Source organism: Bombina bombina, chromosome 5, assembly GCF_027579735.1.
Source record: "Bombina bombina isolate aBomBom1 chromosome 5, aBomBom1.pri, whole genome shotgun sequence".
Taxonomy (NCBI): domain Eukaryota; kingdom Metazoa; phylum Chordata; class Amphibia; order Anura; family Bombinatoridae; genus Bombina; species Bombina bombina.
The window spans coordinates 1,157,389,486-1,157,411,938 of record NC_069503.1 but is presented as its reverse complement, the minus strand read 5'-3'; the positions used below and the strand labels follow the sequence as shown (position 1 = coordinate 1,157,411,938).

The 22,453-nt window shown below is 41.7% G+C and overlaps 1 protein-coding gene across 1 annotated transcript in view; it reads right to left on the bottom strand.

The window, feature by feature from the left end:
• The window catches only part of MROH1 (maestro heat like repeat family member 1), a 1,587,326-nt gene that overhangs the window by 1,044,614 nt on the left and 520,259 nt on the right, over nt 1-22,453 (bottom strand). Inside the window, exons 13-14 of the mRNA XM_053715983.1 lie at nt 19,419-19,563; nt 2,663-2,703 (exon numbers count right to left, since the gene is read on the bottom strand). Coding sequence (XP_053571958.1) covers nt 2,663-2,703; nt 19,419-19,563 — 186 coding nt within the window. The remainder of the gene's footprint in view (nt 1-2,662; nt 2,704-19,418; nt 19,564-22,453) is intronic.

Genomic DNA, 22,453 nt, shown 5'->3' with positions numbered 1-22,453 from the left:
AGAAGAGTACAGTCTCTGTCTAAATACGCATATGAGTTATGAGATGCGTATTAGAAAGGGATCAACATAAGAACTTCACCCTCCGTTGTCGAAAGTGAAGGTAAAAAGGCATGCATACACAATTGCCGCCTCCTCTTGTCCCGCCCATCGTGGGCGTAGCCAATGTAACGATCTCCCATTCTGTATAGTTAATAAAGTAAATGCCGGGAGATATATTCACCACCAAAAGCATTACCTGCCCCAGTGCCTGCGACTCTGCTGTCCTATAGTGTCTCCCGATAACAAGGAGAATTTATGCATTATAACATAAAGTGCCCATTTCTTAATAAAGGCATCCTTATATGTCCCTCATATGAAGTAATGTGTCCAACTTTTTCTGAACTCTGTTATCCCAGAAAATCAAAGTCAGCACTTACCTCCTCTTCTGCCTGACAGCAAGGCAGGTCCCAGGTTTGAGAGGTCCTCTCCCGTACATGGACCTGTGACAAAAAAGAAATGACTGAGTAAGACTTCTCAGTTTTTCAGGGTTAGGGCAGCATCAGTATGGGAGGCGCAGTGAGGATTGTACCCCACAAGTTCCCATCGCTCTAAAGCCACCACTACTCTACTGAAGAGACTGATATGGACTACGGCTACACCCCAGGACAAAGCAGCACAATCTTGCACTACCTTAAAATAGTAAACTCTTGATTGAAGAATCTTTTCTAACACCTAATTTACCACCTCCTTGCTCTTAACGTAGGCAAAGAGAATGACTGGGTTGGGAGGGAAGGGAGGTGATGTTTAACAGCTTTGCTGTGGTGCTATTTGCCGCCTCCTGCAGGCAAAAAATATGATAAGGTATAATCCAACACATCTCTATTTTATAATCTGATCAATTATAATCTGATAAGGTATAATCCAACACATCTCTATTTTATAATCTGATCAATTATAATCTGATAAAGTATAATCATAGTTAGGTAAAGAAATCTAATAGAAAATGAACAACAATAAAAACACAATGGATCAAAAGAGTTAAGAGAAAAGAAGGCGTGATGGAATTGGTCTTTAAAAAGCGTGAAATCAATCATATCAGGTATCTTGAGAAAGGCTGCTAGCCGAAACGCGTAGAACCCGAAACACACTTTCAAGGATTATACATCACGGAGAGGAGGCTGAGACTGATTAAATCCAGGTCGCATACGGAGACTCCAAAGACCCGTTAACAGGACTAAAGAGGAACAGCTTAGCAGATTTGCTACCAGAACAAAAGAGTAAGCTGCTAAAGGAGGAAGGTGAAGTAAAAAAACACCCGGTAAAAGGACCACACTTCTTTGGGGAAACCACCTTAAAGGGACATGAAACCCAAATTTTTTCTTTCATGATTTAGAAAGAGCATACAATTATAAACAACTTTCTAATTTACTTCTATTATCTATTTTGCTTCATTCTCTTGATATTCTTTGCTGAAAAGCATATCTAGATATGCTTTGTAGCTGCTGATTGGTAGCTGCACATAGATGCCTCCTGTGATTGGTTCACTGTGTGCATTGATATTTCTTAATTAAAGTATATCTACAGAATAAAGCAAATTAGGTAATAGAAATAAATTGGAATGTTGTTTAAAATTATATTTTCTACCTTAATCATGAAAGAAAATGTTTGGGTATAGTGTCCCTTTAAACAAGGCTCCTTTAAAGATATCGGCGACTCACCTGTAAACACCACACATCATCATCTCGTACAGTGCACTGTGAGAAAGATTGGAACTACGGACTGAAACTGGAGCTTCAAAAATTAAGGTACCAACTTAGCCGTAAGGCCGAAGACGCACACACTATACACAGTGGGAGTATAGACTTACATCTTGTGAATTTGATAATAATTACCAAAGAAACAATCATTATATGGTAACAATATATCACCACATTTTTTGTCTTCAAAACAATCAACATCTATATAGATACAATTAAGATTTAGTATCGAATATTAGGAACTTTATTTCCTTAAAAGTTCTATCTCACCATTCACGCAACTCTAACAACAACCATTAACTACTTAGTGACCACAATTAGATTCTGTAAAACATTGAATATTACAGTCTGTGCCTTTATATGTATTAAGGGTTATCAAAGATATTGTTTAAGATTTTTTGATTGATGGTTTTAGAACATATTTTAGAAATGAGTAATTTACGTTTAGCCTGCTAAAAAAAAATACACATTGCAGTAAAACATATGTATTTTTATATGTTCTAATTTGTACCGCACATGAGAGACACCGGTGTCTAGATTAGTTTTAAAGCAATCATTTTACTCATAGGTTTTAATTTTGGATATTGCTATCACGGACATTGTTATTACCCATATGGGCATTTTCTATTGACCAATAAATGTTTTATATATTTGATTAAAGGAGTACATAAAACTTATATATATATATATATATATATATATTTTTAATTGGTAATTAAGAATTGGAGGAAATTAGCAGTTTTTACTGCGCCACCTTAACTTTGCACTTGTTTATTTCTAACATTTTTTGGGAAAATGTTATAAAGGTCAGCTTATTTCCCAACAGACCAGACAGTTATAAACCTCTTGTTCATTAGAATTACCATAGACCTCAGACTACTCTGTGTCTGTCTATCACTCATTTGGTTATGAGGGGAGCAACTTACCAAAAGCCGGGCAAACAGGGCGTGAGGGGACGGCAGGTTCACTGTGAGTAAAACACACATACACACAATGAGAACAGCACTGTGCAGCGGGAACAGTACACACAAGGAGACAGCACAGGACAAGGGTTATTAGTGGCAACAGCTGGATGTGTTTGAAAGAGTGAAGTAATGAAAAAACATAATTATGTTAGAATTTACCTGATAAATTCATTTCTTTCATATTGGCAAGAGTCCATGAGCTAGTGACGTATGGGATATACAATCCTACCAGGAGGGGCAAAGTTTCCCAAACCTCAAATGCCTCTAAATACACCCCTCACTACACCCACAATTTAGTTTAAAGAATAGCCAAGTAGTGCTGTGATAAAGAAAGGAGTAAAAAGCATCAACAAAGGAATTTGGAAATAATTGTGCTTTATACAAAAAAAATCAAAAACACCATAAAAAGCGTGGGCCTCATGGACTCTTGCCAATATGAAAGAAATGAATTTATCAGGTAAATTCTTACATAAATTATGTTTTCTTTCATGTAATTGGCAAGAGTCCATGAGCTAGTGACGTATGGGATATCAATACCCAAGATGTGGAACTCCACGCAAGAGTCACTAGAGAGGGAGGGATCAAAATAAACAACAGCCATTTTCCGCTGAAAAAATAATCCACAACCCAAAATATAAGTTTATTCTTTAAATGACAAGAAAAACTTAAAACATCAGCAGAAGAATCAAACTGAAACAGCTGCCTGAAGAACTTTTCTACCAAAAACTGCTTTTGAAGAAGCAAATACATCAAAACGGTAGAATTTAGTAAATGTATGAAAAGAAGACCAAGTTGTCGCTTTGCAAATTTGATCAACTGAAGCTTCATTCTTAAAAGCCCACAAAGTGGAGACTGATGTAGTAGAATGAGCTGTAATTCTCTGAGGCGGGGCCTGACCGAACTCCAAATAAGCCTGAAGAATCAAAAGCTTTAACCAAGAAGCCAAGGAAATAGCAGAAGTCTTCTGACCTTTCCTAGGACCAGAAAATGTAACAAATAGACTGGAAGTCTTCCTGAAAACTTAGTAGCTTCAATATAATATTTCTAAGCTCTCACCACATCCAAAGAATGTAAGGATCTTTCCAAAGGATTCTTAGGATTAGGACACAAGGAAGGGACAACAATTTCTCTACTAATGTTGTTAGAATTCACAACCTTAGGAAAAAATGTAAATGAAGTCCGCAAATCCGCCTAATCATGATGAAAAATCAGAAAAGGAGATTCACAAGAAAGAGCAGATAGCTCAGAAACTCTTCTAGCAGAAGAGATGGCCAAAAGGAACAACACTTTCCAAGAAAGTAGATATATGTCCAAAGAACGCATAGGCTCAATATGGAGGAGCCTGTAAGACTCCAAGGAGGAGAGAATGATTAAATGACAGGCTTAATACGAACTAAAGCCTGTACAAAACAGTGAATATCAGGAAGTTTAGCAATCTTTCTGTGCATAAAACAGAAAGAGCAGAGATTTGTCCCTTCAAGGAACTTGCAGACAAACCCATATCCAAACCATCCTGAAGAAACTGTAAAATTTTTGCAACTCTAAAAGAATGCCAAGAGAATTTATGAGAAGAACACCATGAAATGTAAGTCTTCCAAACTCAATAATAAATCTTTCTAGAAACAGATTTACGATCCTGTAACATAGTATTAATCACTGAGTCAGAGAAACCTCTATGACTTAGCACTAAGCGATCAATTTCCATACCTTCAAATTTAATGATTTGAGAACCTGATGGAAAAACGGACCTTGACACAGTAGGTACGGCCTTAACGGAAGTGGCCAAGGTTGGCAGCTGGACATCCGAACAAGACCCGCATACCAAAACCTGTGAGGCCATGCTGGAGCCACCAGCAACACAAACGATAGTTCCATGATGATTTTGGAAATCACTCTTGGAAGAAGAATTAGAGGCAGGAAAATATAAGCAGGTTGATAAAACCAAGGAAGTGTCAGCGCACCCACTGCTTCCGCCTGAAAATCCCTGGACCTGGACAGGCATCTGGGAAGTCTCTTGTTTACATGAGAGGCAATCAGATCTATCTCTAGAAGACCCCATATCTGAACAATCTGAGAAAACACATCTGGATGGAGAGACCACTCCCCAGGATGTAAAGTCTGATGGCTGACATAATCTGCCTCCCTATATCTATACCAGGGATATGCACCGCAGAATTTAGACAGGAGCTGGATTCCGCCCAAGTAAGTATCCGAGATACTTCTTTCATAGCTTGTGGACTGTGAGTCCCACCCTGCTGATTGACAAATGCCACTGTCTGTGATATTGTCTGTTTAAAAATAAATGAACGGTTCTCTCTTCAACAGAGGCCAAAACTGAAGAGCTCTGAGAATTGCACGGAGTTCTAAAATATTGATTGGTAATCTCGCCTCTTGAGATTTCCAAACCCCTTGTGCTGTCAGAGATCCCCAAACAGCTCCCTAACCTGAAAGACTTGCATCTGTAGTGATCATAGTCCAGGTTAGCCGAACAAAGAAGACCCTTGAACTAAACGCTGGTGATTTAACCACCACGTCTGAGTGTCAAACATTGGGATTTAAGGATATTAATTGTGATATCTTTGTATAATTCCTGCACCATGGATTCAGCAAACAAAGCTGGAGAGGTCTCATGTGAAAACGAGCAAAGGAAATTGCATCCGATGCTGCAGTCATGAGACCTAAATTTTCCATGCACATAACCACTGAAGGGAATGTCTGAGACTGAAGGTGCCGACAGGTGGACACTGAATCTATCTGGAAACCTAAAAAAGGTGACCCTTGTCTGAGGAATCAAGAAACTTTTTGGTAAATTGATCCTCCAACCATGTTTTCGAAGAAACAACACCACTAGTTGATTCGTGTGAGAGTCTGCAGAATGTAAAGACTGAGCTAGTACCAAGATATCGTCCAAATAAGGAGACATCACAATACCCTGCTCTCTGGTTTCCATAAAGCAGGGCACCTAGAACCTTTAAAAAAAGATTCTTTGAGTGGTTGCTAGTCCAAATGGAAGAGCAACAAATTGGTAATGCTTGTCTAGAAAAGAGAATCTCAGGAAATGATAATGATCTGAATGAATCGGAATATGAAGGTATACATTCTGCAAGTCCATTGTGGACCTAAAATGTCCTTGCTGAATAAAAGGCAGAATAGTCCTTAAAGTCACCATTTGAAAGTTGGTACTCTTACATAACAATTCAAAATTTTCAGATCCAGAATTGGTCTGAATAAAATTTCCTTCTTTGGGACAATGAATAGATTTGAATAAAACCCCAGACCTTGTTCCTGAAAAGGAACTGGCATGACTACCCCTGAACTCCAGGTCTGAAACACACTTCAGGAAAGCCTGAGCTTTAACTCGATTTACTGGGATGCGTGAGAGAAAATAAATCCCTGAGAGACAATACTCTGAAACCATTGATTTTGGACAGAATTTATCCAAACATCCTTGAAAAAAACCTTAATCTGCCCCCTACCAGCTGAGCTGGAATGAGAGTCGCACCTTCATGCGGACTTAGGGGCTGGCTTTTGGTTTCTTAAATGGGTTGGATTTATTCCGATTAATTAAGGTTTCCAATTGGAAACAGATTCCATAGGGAAGGATTAGGTTTTTGTTCCTTATTTGACAAAAAGAACGAAAACGATTAGAAGCTCTATATTTACCCTTAGGTCTCTTATTACCTTAGAAAGAAAGGGATAGCAATCTAGACGTAAAAAGTCATATCAGCATTCCAAGATTTAAGCCTCAATACTCTTCTAGCTAAAAATAGCTAAAGACATAGATCTAACATCAATCTTGATGATATCAAAAAATGGCATCAGAACTGATTAGTATGTTGCAGTAAGCGAACAATGCTAGATAAATCAGAATCCAATTCTTGTTGCGCTAATTCTACAACAAAAATGTTGATGCAGCTGCAACATCAGCCAAAGAAATTGCAGGCCTGAGAAGACCTGAATATAAATAAGGTTTCCTTAGATAAGATTCAAGTTTCCTATCTAAAGGAACTTAAGTACTATCTTCTATAGGAATAAAGGTACGTTCAGCAAGAGTAGAAATAGCCCCATCAACTTTGAGGATCTTTTCCCAAAACGCTATAGAAATTGCTGGTAAAAGAATACAATTTTTAAACCTTGAAGAAGGAATAAAAGAAGTACCCAGTTTATTCCATTCCTTAGAAATCCTATCAGAAATAGCATCAGGAAAAAACCTCTGGAGTAACCACAGGAGGTTTAAAAACATAATTTACTAGTTCTAATATCAAGAGGACTAGTTTCCACAGTATCCAAAATAATTAACACTTCTTTAACAAAGAACGAAAATACTTAATTTTAAATAAATAAGTAGATTTGTTAGTGTCGGTATCTGAGGAAAGATCTTCTGAATCAGATAGATCCTCATCAGAGAAGGATAATTCATTATGTTGTCGGTCATTAGAAATTTCATCAACCTTATGAGAAGTTTTAAAAGACCTTATATTAATTAGAAGGCAAAATAGCAGACAAAGCCTTCTGAATAGAATCAGTAACAAATTCTTAAAATTTTATAGGTATAACATGTACATTAAAAGTTGAAGGAACAACAACAGGCAATGTACTATTTACTGATGGACACAATATCTGCATGTAAAAGTTTATCATGATAACCAATACAAATGACATTCGGAAATATAATGCACTTAGCTTTAGTAGAACCGACATCAGGCAGCAAAGTTCCAACAGATACTTCTGAGGCAGGATCAGATTGAGACATCTTGCAAAATGTAAAATAAAAAACAACATATTAAGCAAAATTTGTCAATTTCCTTATATGACAGTTTCAGGAATAGGAAAAAAATGCAAATAGCATAGCCCTCCACTAACGACGCAACCCTGTGTAAGGAACTTGCGTCAACGGACGTACTTTCGTGCCAAAAAATTCTTGCGCCAAGAATGACGTAATAAAGTCTAGAATTTGGCGCACCCGCAAGCCTAGTACTGCCCGCAATCTGCAAGAAAAATGTAGTCAATTTTGAAAAAAAAAGACTAAACCCCAGGTAAGAAAAATATTTCTTAAAATGTTTATTTTCCCCAAATATGAAACTGACAGTCTGCACAAGGAAATACATGAACCTGACTCATGGCAAATATAAGTACAATACATATATTTAGAACTTTATATAAATGCATAAAGTGCCAAACCATAGCTGGGGTGTCTTAAGTAATAAAAAAGGAAATTTATGTTTACCTGATAAATTAATTTCTTTTACGATATACCGAGTCCACGGGTTTCATCCTTTACTTGTGGGATATATTCCTCCTGCTAACAGAAAGTGGCAAAGAGCACCACAGCAGAGCTGCTATATAGCTCCTCCCCTAATTTCTACCCCCAGTCATTCGACCGAAGGTATAGGAAGAGAAAAAAAATAAATCCTGTCCCAAAATGACAGGGTGGGCCGTGGACTCGGTATATCGTAAAATAAATTAATTTATCAGGTAAGCATAAATTTCCTTTTCTTTTACAAGATATACCGAGTCCACGGCCCACCCTGTCATTTGGTCGCTTGTAAATAAAATTTTAAAGAGGGAACCACATCCAAATTATGTAACAAACGCTCCTTCTTAGAGGAAGGATTAGGACACAAGGAAGGAACCACAATTTCCTGATTAATATTCTTATTTGAAACAACCTTAGGAAGGAATCCAGGTTTAGTCTGCAAAACCACCTTATCAGAATGGAATATAAGATAAGGGGAATCGCATTGCAACGCAGAGAGCTCAGAAACTCTTCGAGCCGAAGAAATAGCTACTAAAAACAAAACTTTCCAAGATAACAGTTTAATATCTATGGAATGCATGGGTTAAAACGGAACCCCTTGAAGAACATTAAGAACTAAATTCAAACTCCATGGCGGAGCAATTGGTATAAACACAGGCTTGATTCTGATTAAAGCCTGACAAAATGCCTGAACATCTGGGACATCTGCCAGACGCTTGTGAAGCAAAATTGACAAAGCAGAAATTTGACCCTTTAAAGAACTAGCTAATAATCCCTTCTCCAATCCTTCTTGGAGAAAAGACAAAATCCTAGGAATCCTAATCTTACTCCATGAGTAACCCTTGGATTTGCACCAAGAAAGATATTTACGCCATATCTTATGGTAAATTTTTCTAGTGACCGGCTTGCGAGCCTGAATCAAGGTACCAATGACCGGCTCAGAGAAACCCCGCTTAGATAAAATCAAGCGTTCAATCTCCAAGCAGTCAGCTGCAGAGAAGTGAGATTTGGATGCTGGAAAGGACCTTGAATGAGAAGGTCCTTTCTCAATGGCAGTCTCCACGGTGGCAGAGACGACATATCCACTAGATCTGCATACCAGGTCCTGCGTGGCCACGCAGGCGCTATTAGAATTACTGACGCCCTCTCCTCTTTGATTCTGGCGATCACACGAGGAAGGAGAGGAAACGGTGGAAACACATAGGCCAGGTTGAACGACCAAGGTACTGCTAGAGCATCTATCAGTACAGCCTGGGGATCCCTTGACCTGGACCCGTAGCATGGAAGTTTGGCATTCTGTCGAGATGCCATCAGATCCAATTCCAGTGTGCCCCATTGATGAGTCAAGGCTGCAAACACCTCCGGATGGAGTTCCCACTCCCCTGGATGAAAAGTCTGACGACTTAGAAAATCCGCTTCCCAGTTCTCTACTCCTGGGATATAGATCGCAGACAGATGGCAAGAGTGAGCCTCTGTCCATCGAATTATCTTTGATACTTCTATCATCGCTAGAGAACTCCTTGTTCCCCCCTGATGGTTGATATATGCCACAGTCGTGATATTGTCCGACTGGAATCTTATGAATTTGGCCAAAGCCAACTGAGGCCACGCTAGCAGCGCGTTAGATATCGTTCTCAGTTCCAGAATATTAATTGGCAATTGAGACTCCGCCTGAGTCCACACACCCTGAGCCTTCAGGGAATTCCAGACTGCACCCCAGCCCAGTAGACAGGCGTCCGTCTTTACTATTACCCAAGATGGCCTGCGGAAGCATATCCCTTGGGACAGATTGTCCTGCGACAACCACCGCCGAAGAGAGTCTCTGGTCTCTTGGTCCAGATTTATCTGAGGAGATAAATTCGCATTATCCCCATTCCACTGACTGAGCATGCACAGTTGTAGTGGTCTGAGATGAAAGCGAGCAAACGGGATGATATCCATTGCTCCTACCATTAGTCCTATGACTTCAATACACTGAGCCACTGATGGCCGATTAATGGACTGCAGAGCCCGGCAAGTATTTAGAATCTTTGATTTTCTGACTTCTGTCAGAAAAATTTTCATGTCTACCGAGTCGATCAGAGTTCCCAGGAATGGAACTCTTGTCTGTGGAACTAGTTATCTCTTTCCTACATTCACTTTGCAACCGTGAGTTCTCAGAAATGACAACACGATGTCCGTGTGAGATTTGGACAGATGATAGGTTGACGTCTGGATCAAGATATCGTCCAGATAGGGCGCCACCGCTATGCCTCGCGGCCTGAGAACTGCTAGAAGAGACCCTAGAACCTTCGTGAAGATCCTGGGAGCCATGGCCAACCCGAAGGGAAGGGCCACAAACTGATAATGTTTGTCCTGAAATGCAAATCGCAGGAACTGATGATTATCCTTGTGGATAGGAATGTGAAGGTACGCATCCTTCAGGTCCACCGTGGTCATGTATTGACCCTCCTGGATCATTGGCAAAATTGTACGAATAGTCTCCATCTTGAACGATGGGACTTTGAAAAACTTGTTTAGACATTTGAGATCTAAAATCGGTCTGAAGGTTCCCTCTTTTTTGGGAACCCCGAATAGATTTGAATAGAACCCCTGCCCCTGTTCCCGATCTGGAACTGGGCAAGTTTAAGAGCCTTAATTCTGTCTAAAATGTCCTCTAAAGGTGTCTCAACCTTCAGAGACTCTTCCAGGGCGTCAAACCAAAAGGCAGCTGCAGTAGTTACTGGAACCATGCAAGCTATAGGCTGTAAGAGGAAACCCTGGTGAACAAATATTTTCTTTAGAAGACCCTCTAATTTTTTATCCATAGAGTCTTTAAAAGCACAACTATCCTCAATGGGTATAGTTGTACGTTTAGCTAAAGTAGATATAGCTCCCTCCACCTTGGGAATCAATTGCCAGAAGTCCCGCATGGTGTCAGATATGGGAAACATTTTCTTAAAACTAGGAGGGAGAGAAAACGGTATACCTGGTCTATCCCATTCCTTCTTAACAATTTCCGAAATTCTCTTAGGAACCGGAAAAACATCCGTGTAAGTAGGTACTTCCAAATATTTGTCCATTTTACACAATTTTTCTGGGGGAATTGTGATCGGGTCACAATCATCCAGAGATTCGCCAGAACCTCCCTGAGCAATAAGCGGAGGTGTTCTAATTTGAATTTAAAGGACACGAAGTCCGAATCTGTCTGAGGTAATACATTTCCTGACTCTGAAAGTTCTCCCTCAGACATAATCCCTAACCCCCAAATCAGAGCATTGGGAGGGTGCATCGGAAATAGCCACTAAGGCGTCAGGGGGTTCAGTATCTACATTAATATCTGACCTATGGTGTTTACCCTGCAAACCTGGCATTTTAGACAATACCTCTGTAAGGGTAGTAGACATAACTGCAGCCATATCTTGCAAAGTAAAAGAAGTAGACGCACTAGAAGTACTTGGCGTCGCTTGTGTGGGTTAACAGTTGTGACACTTGGGGAGAATTAGATGGCATATCCTGATTCTCTGCAGACCGAGAATCATCCTGAGGCCCACTTTCTTTATTTAAAATTTGATCCTTACAGTGTAAGGCCCTTTCAGTACAAGGGCACAATGTAAGAGGGGGTTCCACCATGGCTTCTAAACACATAGAACACTGAGTTCCCATGTCAGACATGTTGTAAAGACTAGTAATAACAGCACAAGTCGTTCCCAATCTTTATTATATGTGAAAAAAACAATTCAGCACAAAAAACATAATTTATGCTTAACTGATAAATTTATTTCTCTTGTAGTGTAGTCAGTCCACGGGTCATCCATTACTTATGGGATTATATCTCTTCCCCAACAGGAAGTTGCAAGAGGATCACCCAAGCAGAGCTGCTATATAGCTCCTCCCCTCACGTGTCATATCCAGTCATTCGACCAAAACCAGACGAGAAAGGAGAAACCATAGGGTGCAGTGGTGACTGGAGTTTAATTAAAATTTAGATCTGCCTTAAAAGACAGGGCGGGCCGTGGACTGACTACACTACAAGAGAAATAAATTTATCAGGTAAGCATAAATTATGTTTTCTCTTGTTAAGTGTAGTCAGTCCACGGGTCATCCATTACTTATGGGATACCAATACCAAAGCTAAAGTACACGGATGAAGGGAGGGACAAGGCAGGAATCTTAAACGGAAGGAACCACTGCCTGAAGCACCTTTCTCCCAAAAATAGCCTCCGAAGAAGCGAAAGTGTCAAATTTGTAAAATTTTGAAGAAGTGTGAAGTGAAGACCAAGTTGCAGCCTTGCAAATCTGTTCAACAGAGGCCTCATTTTTAAAGGCCCAGGTGGAAGCCACAGCAGTAGAATGAGCTGCAATTCTTTCAGGAGGCTGCTGTCCAGCAGTCTCATAGGCTAAACGTATTATGCTACGAAGCCAAAAAGAGAGAGAGGTAGCCGAAGCCTTTTGACCTCTCCTCTGTCCAGAGTAAACGACAAACAGGGAAGAAGTTTGACGAAAATCTTTAGTTGCCTGCAAATAGAACTTCAGGGCACGGACTACGTCCAGATTATGCAAAAGTCGTTCCTTCTTAGAAGAAGGGTTAGGACACAATGATGGAACAACAATCTCTTAATTGATATTCCTGTTAGAAACTACCTTAGGTAAAAACCCAGGTTTAGTACGCAGAACTACCTTGTCTGAATGAAAAATCAGATAAGGAGGATCACAATGTAGGCAGATAACTCAGAGACTCTTCGAGCCGAGGAAATAGCGACCAAAAATAGAACTTTCCAAGATAACAGCTTGATATCAATGGAATGAAGGGGTTCAAATGGAACGCCTTGAAGAACGTTAAGAACTAAGTTTAAGCTCCACGGCGGAGCAACAGTCTTAAACACAGGCTTAATCCTAGCCAAAGCCTGAACGTCTGGAACTTCTGCCAGACGTTTGTGTAGAAGAATAGACAGAGCAGAAATCTGTCCCTTTAACGAACTAGCAGATAAGCAGATAAGCCCTTTTCTAAACCTTCTTGTAGAAAAGACAATATCCTAGGAATCCTAACCTTACTCCATGAGTAACTCTTGGATTCGCACCAATATAAATATTTACGCCATATCTTATGGTAAATTCTTCTGGTAACAGGTTTCCTAGCCTGTATTAAGGTATCAATAACCGACTCCGAGAAGCCACGCTTTGATAGAATCAAGCGTTCAATCTCCATGCAGTCAGCCTCAGAGAAATTAGATTTGGATGGTTGAAAGGACCCTGAATTAGAAGGTCTGGCCTCAGAGGCAGAGACCACGGTGGACAGGACGACATGTCCACTAAGTCTGCATACCAGGTCCTGCGTGGCCACGCAGGCGCTATCAGAATCACCGATGCCCTCTCTTGTCTGATCTTGGCAATCAGTCGAGGAAGCATCGGAAATGGAGGAAACACATAAGCCATGTTGAAGACCCAAGGGGCTGTCAGAGCATCTATCAGCACCGCTCCCGGGTCCCTGGACCTGGATCCGTAACAAGGAAGCTTGGCGTTCTGTCGAGACGCCATGAGATCCAGATCTGGTTTGCCCCAACGAAGAATCAGTTGAGCGAAGACCTCCGGATGAAGTTCCCACTCCCCCGGATGAAAAGTCTGGCGACTTAGAAAATCCGCCTCCCAGTTCTCCACGCCTGTGATGTAAATCGCTGACAGGTGGCAAGAGTGAGACTCTGCCCAGCGAATTATCTTTGAGACTTCCAACATCGCTAGGGAACTTCTGGTTCCCCCTTGATGGTTGATGTAAGCCACAGTCGTGATGTTGTCCGACTGAAATCTGATGAACCTCAGAGTTGCTAACTGAGGCCAAGCTAGAAGAGCATTGAATATTGCTCTTAACTCCAGAATATTTATTGGGAGGAGTTTCTCCTCCTTAGTCCATAATCCCTGAGCCTTCAGGGAATTCCAGACTGCGCCCCAACCTAGAAGGCTGGAGTCTGTCGTTACAATCGTCCAATCTGGCCTGCGAAAGGTCATCCCCTTGGACAGATGGGGCCGAGAAAGCCACCATAGAAGAGAATCTCTGGTCTCTTGATCCAGATTTAGCAGAGGGGACAAATCTGAGTAATCCCCATTCCACTGACTTAGCATGCACAATTGCAGCGGTCTGAGATGCAGGCGCGCAAATGGTACTATGTCCATTGCCGCTACCATTAAGCCGATTACTTCCATGCACTGAGCTACTGACGGGTGTGGAATGCAATGAAGGACACGGCAAGCATTTAGAAGTTTTGATAACCTGGACTCCGTCAGGTAAATTTTCATCTCTACAGAATCTATAAGAGTCCCTAGGAAGGGAACCCTTGTAAGTGGTAATAGAGAACTCTTTTCCACGTTCACCTTCCACCCATGCGACCTCAGAAATGCCAGAACTATCTCTGTATGAGACTTGGCAGTTTGAAAACTTGACGCTTGTATCAGAATGTCGTCTAGGTACGGAGCCACCGCTATGCCTCGCGGTCTTAGTACCACCAGAAGTGAGCCCAGAACCTATGTAAAGATTCTTGGAGCCGTAGCTAACCCGAAGGGAAGAGCTACAAACTGGTAATGCCTGTCTAGGAAGGCAAATCTTAGGTACCGATAATGATCCTTGTGAATCGGTATGTGAAGGTAGGCATCCTTTAAGTCCACTGTGGTCATGTACTGACCCTCTTGGATCATGGGTAGGATGGTTCCAATAGTTTACATTTTGAATGATGGAACTCTTAGGAATTTGTTTAGGATTTTTAAGTCCAAGATTGGTCTGAAGGTTCCCTCTTTCTTGGGAACCACAAATAGATTTGAATAGAATCCTTGCCCGTGTTCCGTTCGTGGAACTGGGTGGATCACCCCCATTAGTAAGAGGTCTTGTACACAGCGTAGAAACGCCTCTTTCTTTATTTGGTTTGCTGATAACCTTGAAAGATGAAATCTCCCTTGTGGAGGAGAAGCTTTGAAGTCCAGAAGATATCCCTGAGATATGATCTCCAACGCCCAGGGATCCTGGACATCTCTTGCCCAAGCCTGGGCAAAGAGAGAAAGTCTGCCCCCGACTAGATCCGTTTCCGGATAGGGGGCCCTCTCTTCATGCTGTCTTAGGGGCAGCAGCAGGTTTTCTGGCCTGCTTGCCCTTGTTCCAGGACTGGTTAGTTTTCCAGCCCTGTCTGTAACGAGCAACAGCTCCTTCCTGTTTTGGAGCGGAGGAAGTTGATGCTGCTCCTGCCTTGAGGTTACGAAAGGCACGAAAATTAGACTGTTTGGCCTTTGATTTGGCCCTGTCCTGAGGCAGAGCATGGCCCTTACCTCCCGTAATGTCAGCGATAATTTATTTCAAGCCGGGCCCGAATAAGGTCTGCCCTTTGAAAGGAATATTAAGCAATTTAGATTTAGAAGTCATGTCAGCTGACCAGGATTTAAGCCATAGCGCTCTGCGCGCTTGGATGGCGAATCCGGAGTTCTTAGCCGTAAGTTTGGTACGACGGCATCAGAAACAAATGCGTTAGCTAGCTTAAGTGCTTTAAGCTTGTTCATAATTTCATCCAATGGAGCTGTGCGAATGGCCTCTTCCAGAGACTCAAACCAGAATGCCGCCGCCGCAGCAGTGACAGGCGCAATGCAAGCAAGGGGCTGTAAGATAAAACCTTGTTGAACAAACATTTTCTTAAGGTAACCTTCTAATTTTTTATCCATTGGATCTGAAAAGGCACAACTATCCTCCACCGGGATAGTGGTACGCTTAGCCAAAGTAGAAACTGCTCCCTCCACCTTAGGGACCGTCTGCCATAAGTCCCGAGTGGTGGCGTCTATTGGAAACATTTTCCTGAATATAGGAGGGGGGGAAAAGGGCACACCGGGTCTATCCCACTCCTTGCTAATAATTTCTGTAAGCCTCTTAGGTATAGGAAAAACGTCAGTACACACCGGTACCGCATAGTATCTATCCAGCCTACATAATTTCTCTGGAATTGCAACTGTGTTACAATCATTCAGAGCCACTAATACCTCCCCTAGCAATACGCGGAGGTTCTCAAGCTTAAATTTAAAATTAGAAATCTCTGAATCCAGTCTCCCTGGATCAGATCCGTCACCCACAGAATGAAGCTCTCCGTCCTCATGTTCTGCAAATTGTGACGCAGTATCGGACATGGCTCTCACATCATCAGCGCGCTCTGTCCTTAACCCAGAGCAATCGCGCTTGCCTTTTAATTCTGGCAATTTAGATAATACTTCTGTCATAACAGTAGCCATGTCTTGCAAAGTGATTTGTATGGGCCTCTCTGATGTACTTGGCGCCACAATATCACGCACCTCCTGAGCAGGAGGCGAAGGTACTGACACGTGAGGAGAGTTAGTCGGCATAACTTCCCCCTCGTTGTCTGGTGATAATTTCTTTACATGAAAAGATTGACTTTTATTTAAAGTGACATCAATGCATTTAGTACACAAATTTCTATGGGGCTCCACAGTGGCCTTCAAACATAGTGAACAAAGAGATTCATCTGTGTCAGACATGTTTAAACAGACTAGCAATGAGACTAGCAAGCTTGGAAAATACTTTCAAATAAATTTACAAGCAATATAAAAAACGCTACTGCGCCTTTAAGAAGCACAAAAAGCTGTCACAGTTGAAATAACAATGAACCAAATTAGTTATAGCAACCAAATTTTCACAGTAAATGTATTAAGTTAGCAAAGGATTGCACCCACCAGCAAAAGGATGATTAACCCCTTAATACCCAAAAACGGATAACAATCTAATAATTAACGTTTTTATCACAGTCAAACACACTGTCACAGGTCTGCTGTGACTGATTACCTCCCTCAAAATGAATTTTGAAGACCCCTGAGCTCTCTAGAGACGTCCTGGATCATGGAGGATGAAGTAGGAAGATTGTGACTGAATTTTTACTGCGCAAAAAAGCGCTAAAATAGGCCCCTCCCACTCATATTACAACAGTGGGGAAGCTCAGTTAACTGTTTCTATGCAGAAAACAAGATATCCATGTGGAAAAAATCATGCCCCAATAAATTTTATCACCAAGTACCTCACAAAAAACGATTAACATGCCAGTAAACGTTTTAAACATACATTTTTAAAAGTTATGAAGTGTTATTAATAAGCCTGCTACCAGTCGCTTTTACTGCAGTTAAGGCTCATACATTACTTCAGTATTAACAGTATTTTCTGAGTCAATTCCATTCCTTAGAAAAATACATTCAGTGTACACACACTCATCAGCCTAATACCAGTCGCTATCACTGCATTTAAGGCTGAACTTACATTACATTGGTATCAGCAGTATTTTCTCAGTCAATTCCATTCCTCAGAAAAATAATTTACTGCACATACCTCTTTTGCAGGGGGGCCCTGCATGCTATTCCCCTTTTCTGAAGTTACCTCACTCCTCAGAATGTATGAGAACAGCCAGTGGATCTTAGTTACGTCTGCTAAGATCATAGAAAACGCAGGCAGATTCTTCTTCTAATGCTGCCTGAGAACAAAACAGCACACTCCGGTGCCATTTAAAATAACAAACTTTTGATTGAAGAAATAAACTAAGTTTAAAAACACCACAGACCTCTCACAACGACCTATCTTTAGTTAGGTTGCAAGAGAATGACTGGATATGACACGTGAGGGGAGGAGCTATATAGCAGCTCTGCTTGGGTGATCCTCTTGCAACTTCCTGTTGGGGAAGAGATATAATCCCATAAGTAATAGATGACCCATGGACTGACTACACTTAACAAGAGAAACGGTTACTGCGCCTTTAAGTATAAAAAGTGTACACTGTTTTGCAAAGTCGTTAAAACGATATTCAAAATGAATAATTTTGTTGATATGAGAGCCTAATGTGCTATCGGATATTGCACCACAAGTAATAGGAGAGTTAAATCTTATTTTTAGTAAATTAGGCAGTAAAAAACGATCTGCAGACAATTTTCACTTAATGGATTCTACACCTCGCCACAGCTCTGCTGTGGCGCCTACCTGCCCCCAAGACCTGTCAAAACGATCCGGTCCCACTCCAAAATACAGCCTCACAGTCTGGTTCCAACCGGAGCTAATGGCTGCTAACTCTCCAGAAAATAACTGCGCACTGAAGCACGAAATTAGGCCCCGCCCATCATATCTGATAAACCGACAACTTGAGAAAAACGCATGGGAAGCGTTTCAACAATAAAAATATGCACCCACTGCTTTTTTGTAATGAACATGCCATGTGAACCCCACAGAAAAATTAAACTCAGCCTCAATAAACCCCATAATCGTAACATTAGGTGTTTCCTAGGCTGACCCAGTGTCTAAAACCAGCCCTTAAGTATCCTCATGTTATCTTGAATGGGATAATAATACACAGGTTACTACAGTACCACCCTTTTTTTATATAAGGAATACTGCTTACCCTTTCCCCGCATGGGAAATATGTCAGCCAAATTCTGATATATCAGGTCTCCTCAGAATGTAAATGACTGCACATACCTTGATACTGCTTGCAGCAAGAAAACGTTCCCCCATACTGAAGATTTCTCCTGTACTTCATCAGTAAAACTTGAGAGAACGAACATAGATCTTAGTTACTAATGCGAAGATCATCAGACTCAAGGCATGATTCTTCTTCTATGTCATGCCAGAGTAAAAACAGTACTCACCGGTACCATTTAAAATAAAAAATTCTTGATTGAAGAAAAACTAAACTATCTTTTTATCACCACATAAACTTTACCCTTCCTATTGATAGCATAGGCAAAGAGAATGACTGGGGGGAGGAGTTAGGGGAGGAGCTATATAGCAGCTCTGCTGTGGTGCTCTTTTCCACTTCCTGTTAGCAGGAGGAATATATCCCACAAGTAAAGGATGAAACCCGTGGACTCGGTATATCTTGTAAAAGAAAAACATACTTACCGAAAAGACACCCATCCACATAAAGCAGATAGCCAAACCAGTATTGAAACAGTTATCAGTAGAGGTAATGGTATATGAGAGTATATCGTCGATCTGAAAAGGGAGGTAGGAGATGAATCTCTACGACCGATAACGGAGAACCTATGAAATAGATCCCCGTTAAGAAGACCATTGCATTCAATAGGTGATACTCTCTTCACATCCCTCTGACATTCGCTGTACTCAGAGGAATCGGGCTTAAAAATGCTGAGAAGCGCATGTCAACGTAGAAATCTTAGCACAAACTTACTTCACCACCTCCATAGGAGGCAAAGTTTGTAAAACTGAATTGTGGGTGTGGTGAGGGGTGTATTTATAGGCATTTGAGGTTTGGGAAACTCTGCCCCTCCTGGTAGGATTGTATATCCCATACGTCACTAGCTCATGGACTCTTGCCAATTACATGAAAGAAACAGTATTCTGTAGGGTTAGTGTGGGACTCAGGTGAGCCCAATAAAAACAAAAGAAAAGAAAGGTCTCACTGCAGCCACCTACCATATAGGTACGCAGACACCATATGAGTCACTCACCATGTAAGTTGTAGTTAATAAGAAAGGCCTCAACGCCCTCTGCTTGCTTCTTCTGGCCAAGGTGCACCAGGCTCTTACAGACAGGGGTCACAGCATTTGTGAAGGAAACGGGGACCACAAACTCCAGCAGATATGGCCACAGGATCTGCAGGGGCGGTATATTTATCACAGGCACTCTTTATTTTGTGATGTAGCTTTGAGTTTATAGGGGGTTGCTAAAACATTATTAAAGCGAGAAAAAGTAGGAAATCAAACAGTGCAGGGCCAGGGTATTTACTATATGTGAGGGATAATTTTCTAGGTTCCATGTATAATTGGCACAGTTTCTTGAACCCTATCCTATGACATCATAATGCAATATGTCAGCACGCACCATAGGTTTCTTTTACACCCACTAACTGAAAAAAAACATAATTTATGCTTACCTGATAAATTCCTTTCTTCTGTAGTGTGATCAGTCCACGGGTCATCATTACTTCTGGGATATTACTCCTCCCCAACAGGAAGTGCAAGAGGATTCACCCAGCGGAGCTGCATATAGCTCCTCCCCTCTACGTCACTCCCAGTCATTCGACCAAGGACCAACGAGAAAGGAGAAACCAAGGGTGTAGTGGTGACTGGAGTATAATTTAAAAAATATTTACCTGCCTTAAAAAAACAGGGCGGGCCGTGGACTGATCACACTACAGAAGAAAGGAATTTATCAGGTAAGCATAAATTATGTTTTCTTCTGTTAAGTGTGATCAGTCCACGGGTCATCATTACTTCTGGGATACCAATACCAAAGCAAAAGTACACGGATGACGGGAGGGATAGGCAGGCTCTTTATACAGAAGGAACCACTGCCTGAAGAACCTTTCTCCCAAAAATAGCCTCCGAGGAAGCAAAAGTGTCAAATTTGTAAAATTTGGAAAAAGTATGAAGCGAAGACCAAGTTGCAGCCTTGCAAATCTGTTCAACAGAGGCCTCATTCTTAAAGGCCCAAGTGGAAGCCACAGCTCTAGTAGAATGAGCTGTAATTCTCTCAGGAGGCTGCTGTCCAGCAGTCTCATAGGCTAAACGAATTATGCTACGAAGCCAAAAAGAAAGAGAGGTAGCAGAAGCCTTTTGACCTCTCCTCTGACCAGAGTAAACGACAAACAGGGAAGACGTTTGTCGAAATTCCTTAGTTGCCTGTAAGTAAAACTTTAGGGCACGAACTACATCCAGATTGTGCAGAAGACGTTCCTTCTTCGAAGAAGGATTTGGACACAAAGAAGGAACAACAATCTCTTGATTGATATTCCTGTTAGTGACTACCTTAGGTAAGAACCCAGGTTTAGTGCGCAGAACTACCTTATCCGAATGAAAAATCAAATAAGGAGAATCACAATGTAAGGCTGATAACTCAGAGACTCTTCGAGCCGAGGAAATAGCCATTAAAAATAGAACTTTCCAAGATAACAACTTTATATCAATGGAATGGAGGGGTTCAAACGGAACACCCTGTAAAACGTTAAGAACAAGGTTTAAACTCCATGGCGGAGCAACAGTTTTAAACACAGGCTTAATCCTGGCCAAAGCCTGACAAAAAGCCTGAACGTCTGGCACTTCTGACAGACGTTTGTGTAACAGAATGGACAGAGCTGAGATCTGTCCCTTTAATGAACTAGCAGATAAACCCTTTTCTAAACCTTCTTGTAGAAAAGACAATATCCTAGGAATCCTAACCTTACTCCAAGAGTAACCTTTGGATTCACACCAATATAGGTATTTACGCCATATCTTATGGTAAATCTTCCTGGTAACAGGCTTCCTAGCCTGTATTAAGGTGTCAATAACTGACTCAGAAAACCCACGTCTTGATAAAATCAAACGTTCAATTTCCAAGCAGTCAGCTTCAGAGAAGTTAGATTTTGATGTTTGAAAGGACCCTGTATCAGGAGATCCTGTTTCAGAGGTAGAGACCAAGGTGGACAGGATGACATGTCCACCAGGTCTGCATACCAAGTCCTGCGTGGCCATGCAGGTGCTATTAGAATCACTGATGCTCTCTCCTGTTTGATTCTGGCAATCAATCGAGGAAGCATCGGGAAGGGTGGAAACACATAAGCCATCGTGAAGTCCCAAGGTGCTGTCAGGGCATCTATTAGGACTGCTCCTGGATCCCTGGATCTGGACCCGTAACGAGGAAGCTTGGCGTTCTGTCGAGACGCCATGAGATCTATCTCTGGTTTGCCCCAACGTCGAAGTATTTGGGCAAAGACCTCCGGATGAAGTTCCCACTCCCCCGGATGAAAAGTCTGACGACTTAAGAAATCCGCCTCCCAGTTCTCCACTCCCGGGATGTGGATTGCTGACAGGTGGCAAGAGTGAAACTCTGCCCAGCGAATTATCTTTGATACTTCCATCATTGCTAGGGAGCTCCTTGTCCCTCCCTGATGGTTGATGTAAGCTACAGTCGTGATGTTGTCCGACTGAAACCTGATGAACCCCCGAGTTGTCAACTGGGGCCAAGCCAGGAGGGCATTGAGAACTGCTCTCAATTCCAGAATGTTTATTGGCAGGAGACTCTCCTCCTGACTCCATTGTCCCTGAGCCTTCAGAGAATTCCAGACGGCACCCCAACCTAGAAGGCTGGCGTCTGTTGTTACAATTGTCCAGTCTGGTCTGCTGAATGGCATCCCCCTGGACAGATGTGGCCGAGAAAGCCACCATAGAAGAGAATTTCTGGTCTCTTGATCCAGATTCAGAGAAGGGGACAAGTCTGAGTAATCCCCATTCCATTGACTTAGCATGCATAGTTGCAGTGGTCTGAGGTGTAAGCAAGCAAATGGCACTATGTCCATTGCCGCTACCATTAAGCCGATTACCTCCATGCATTGAGCCACTGACGGGTGTTGAATGGAATGAAGGGTGCGGCAAGCACTTTGAAGTCTTGTTAACCTGTCCTCTGTCAGGTAAATCTTCATTTCTACAGAATCTATAAGAGTCCCCAGGAAGGGAACTCTTGTGAGTGGAACGAGTGAACTTTTCTTTTCGTTCACCTTCCATCC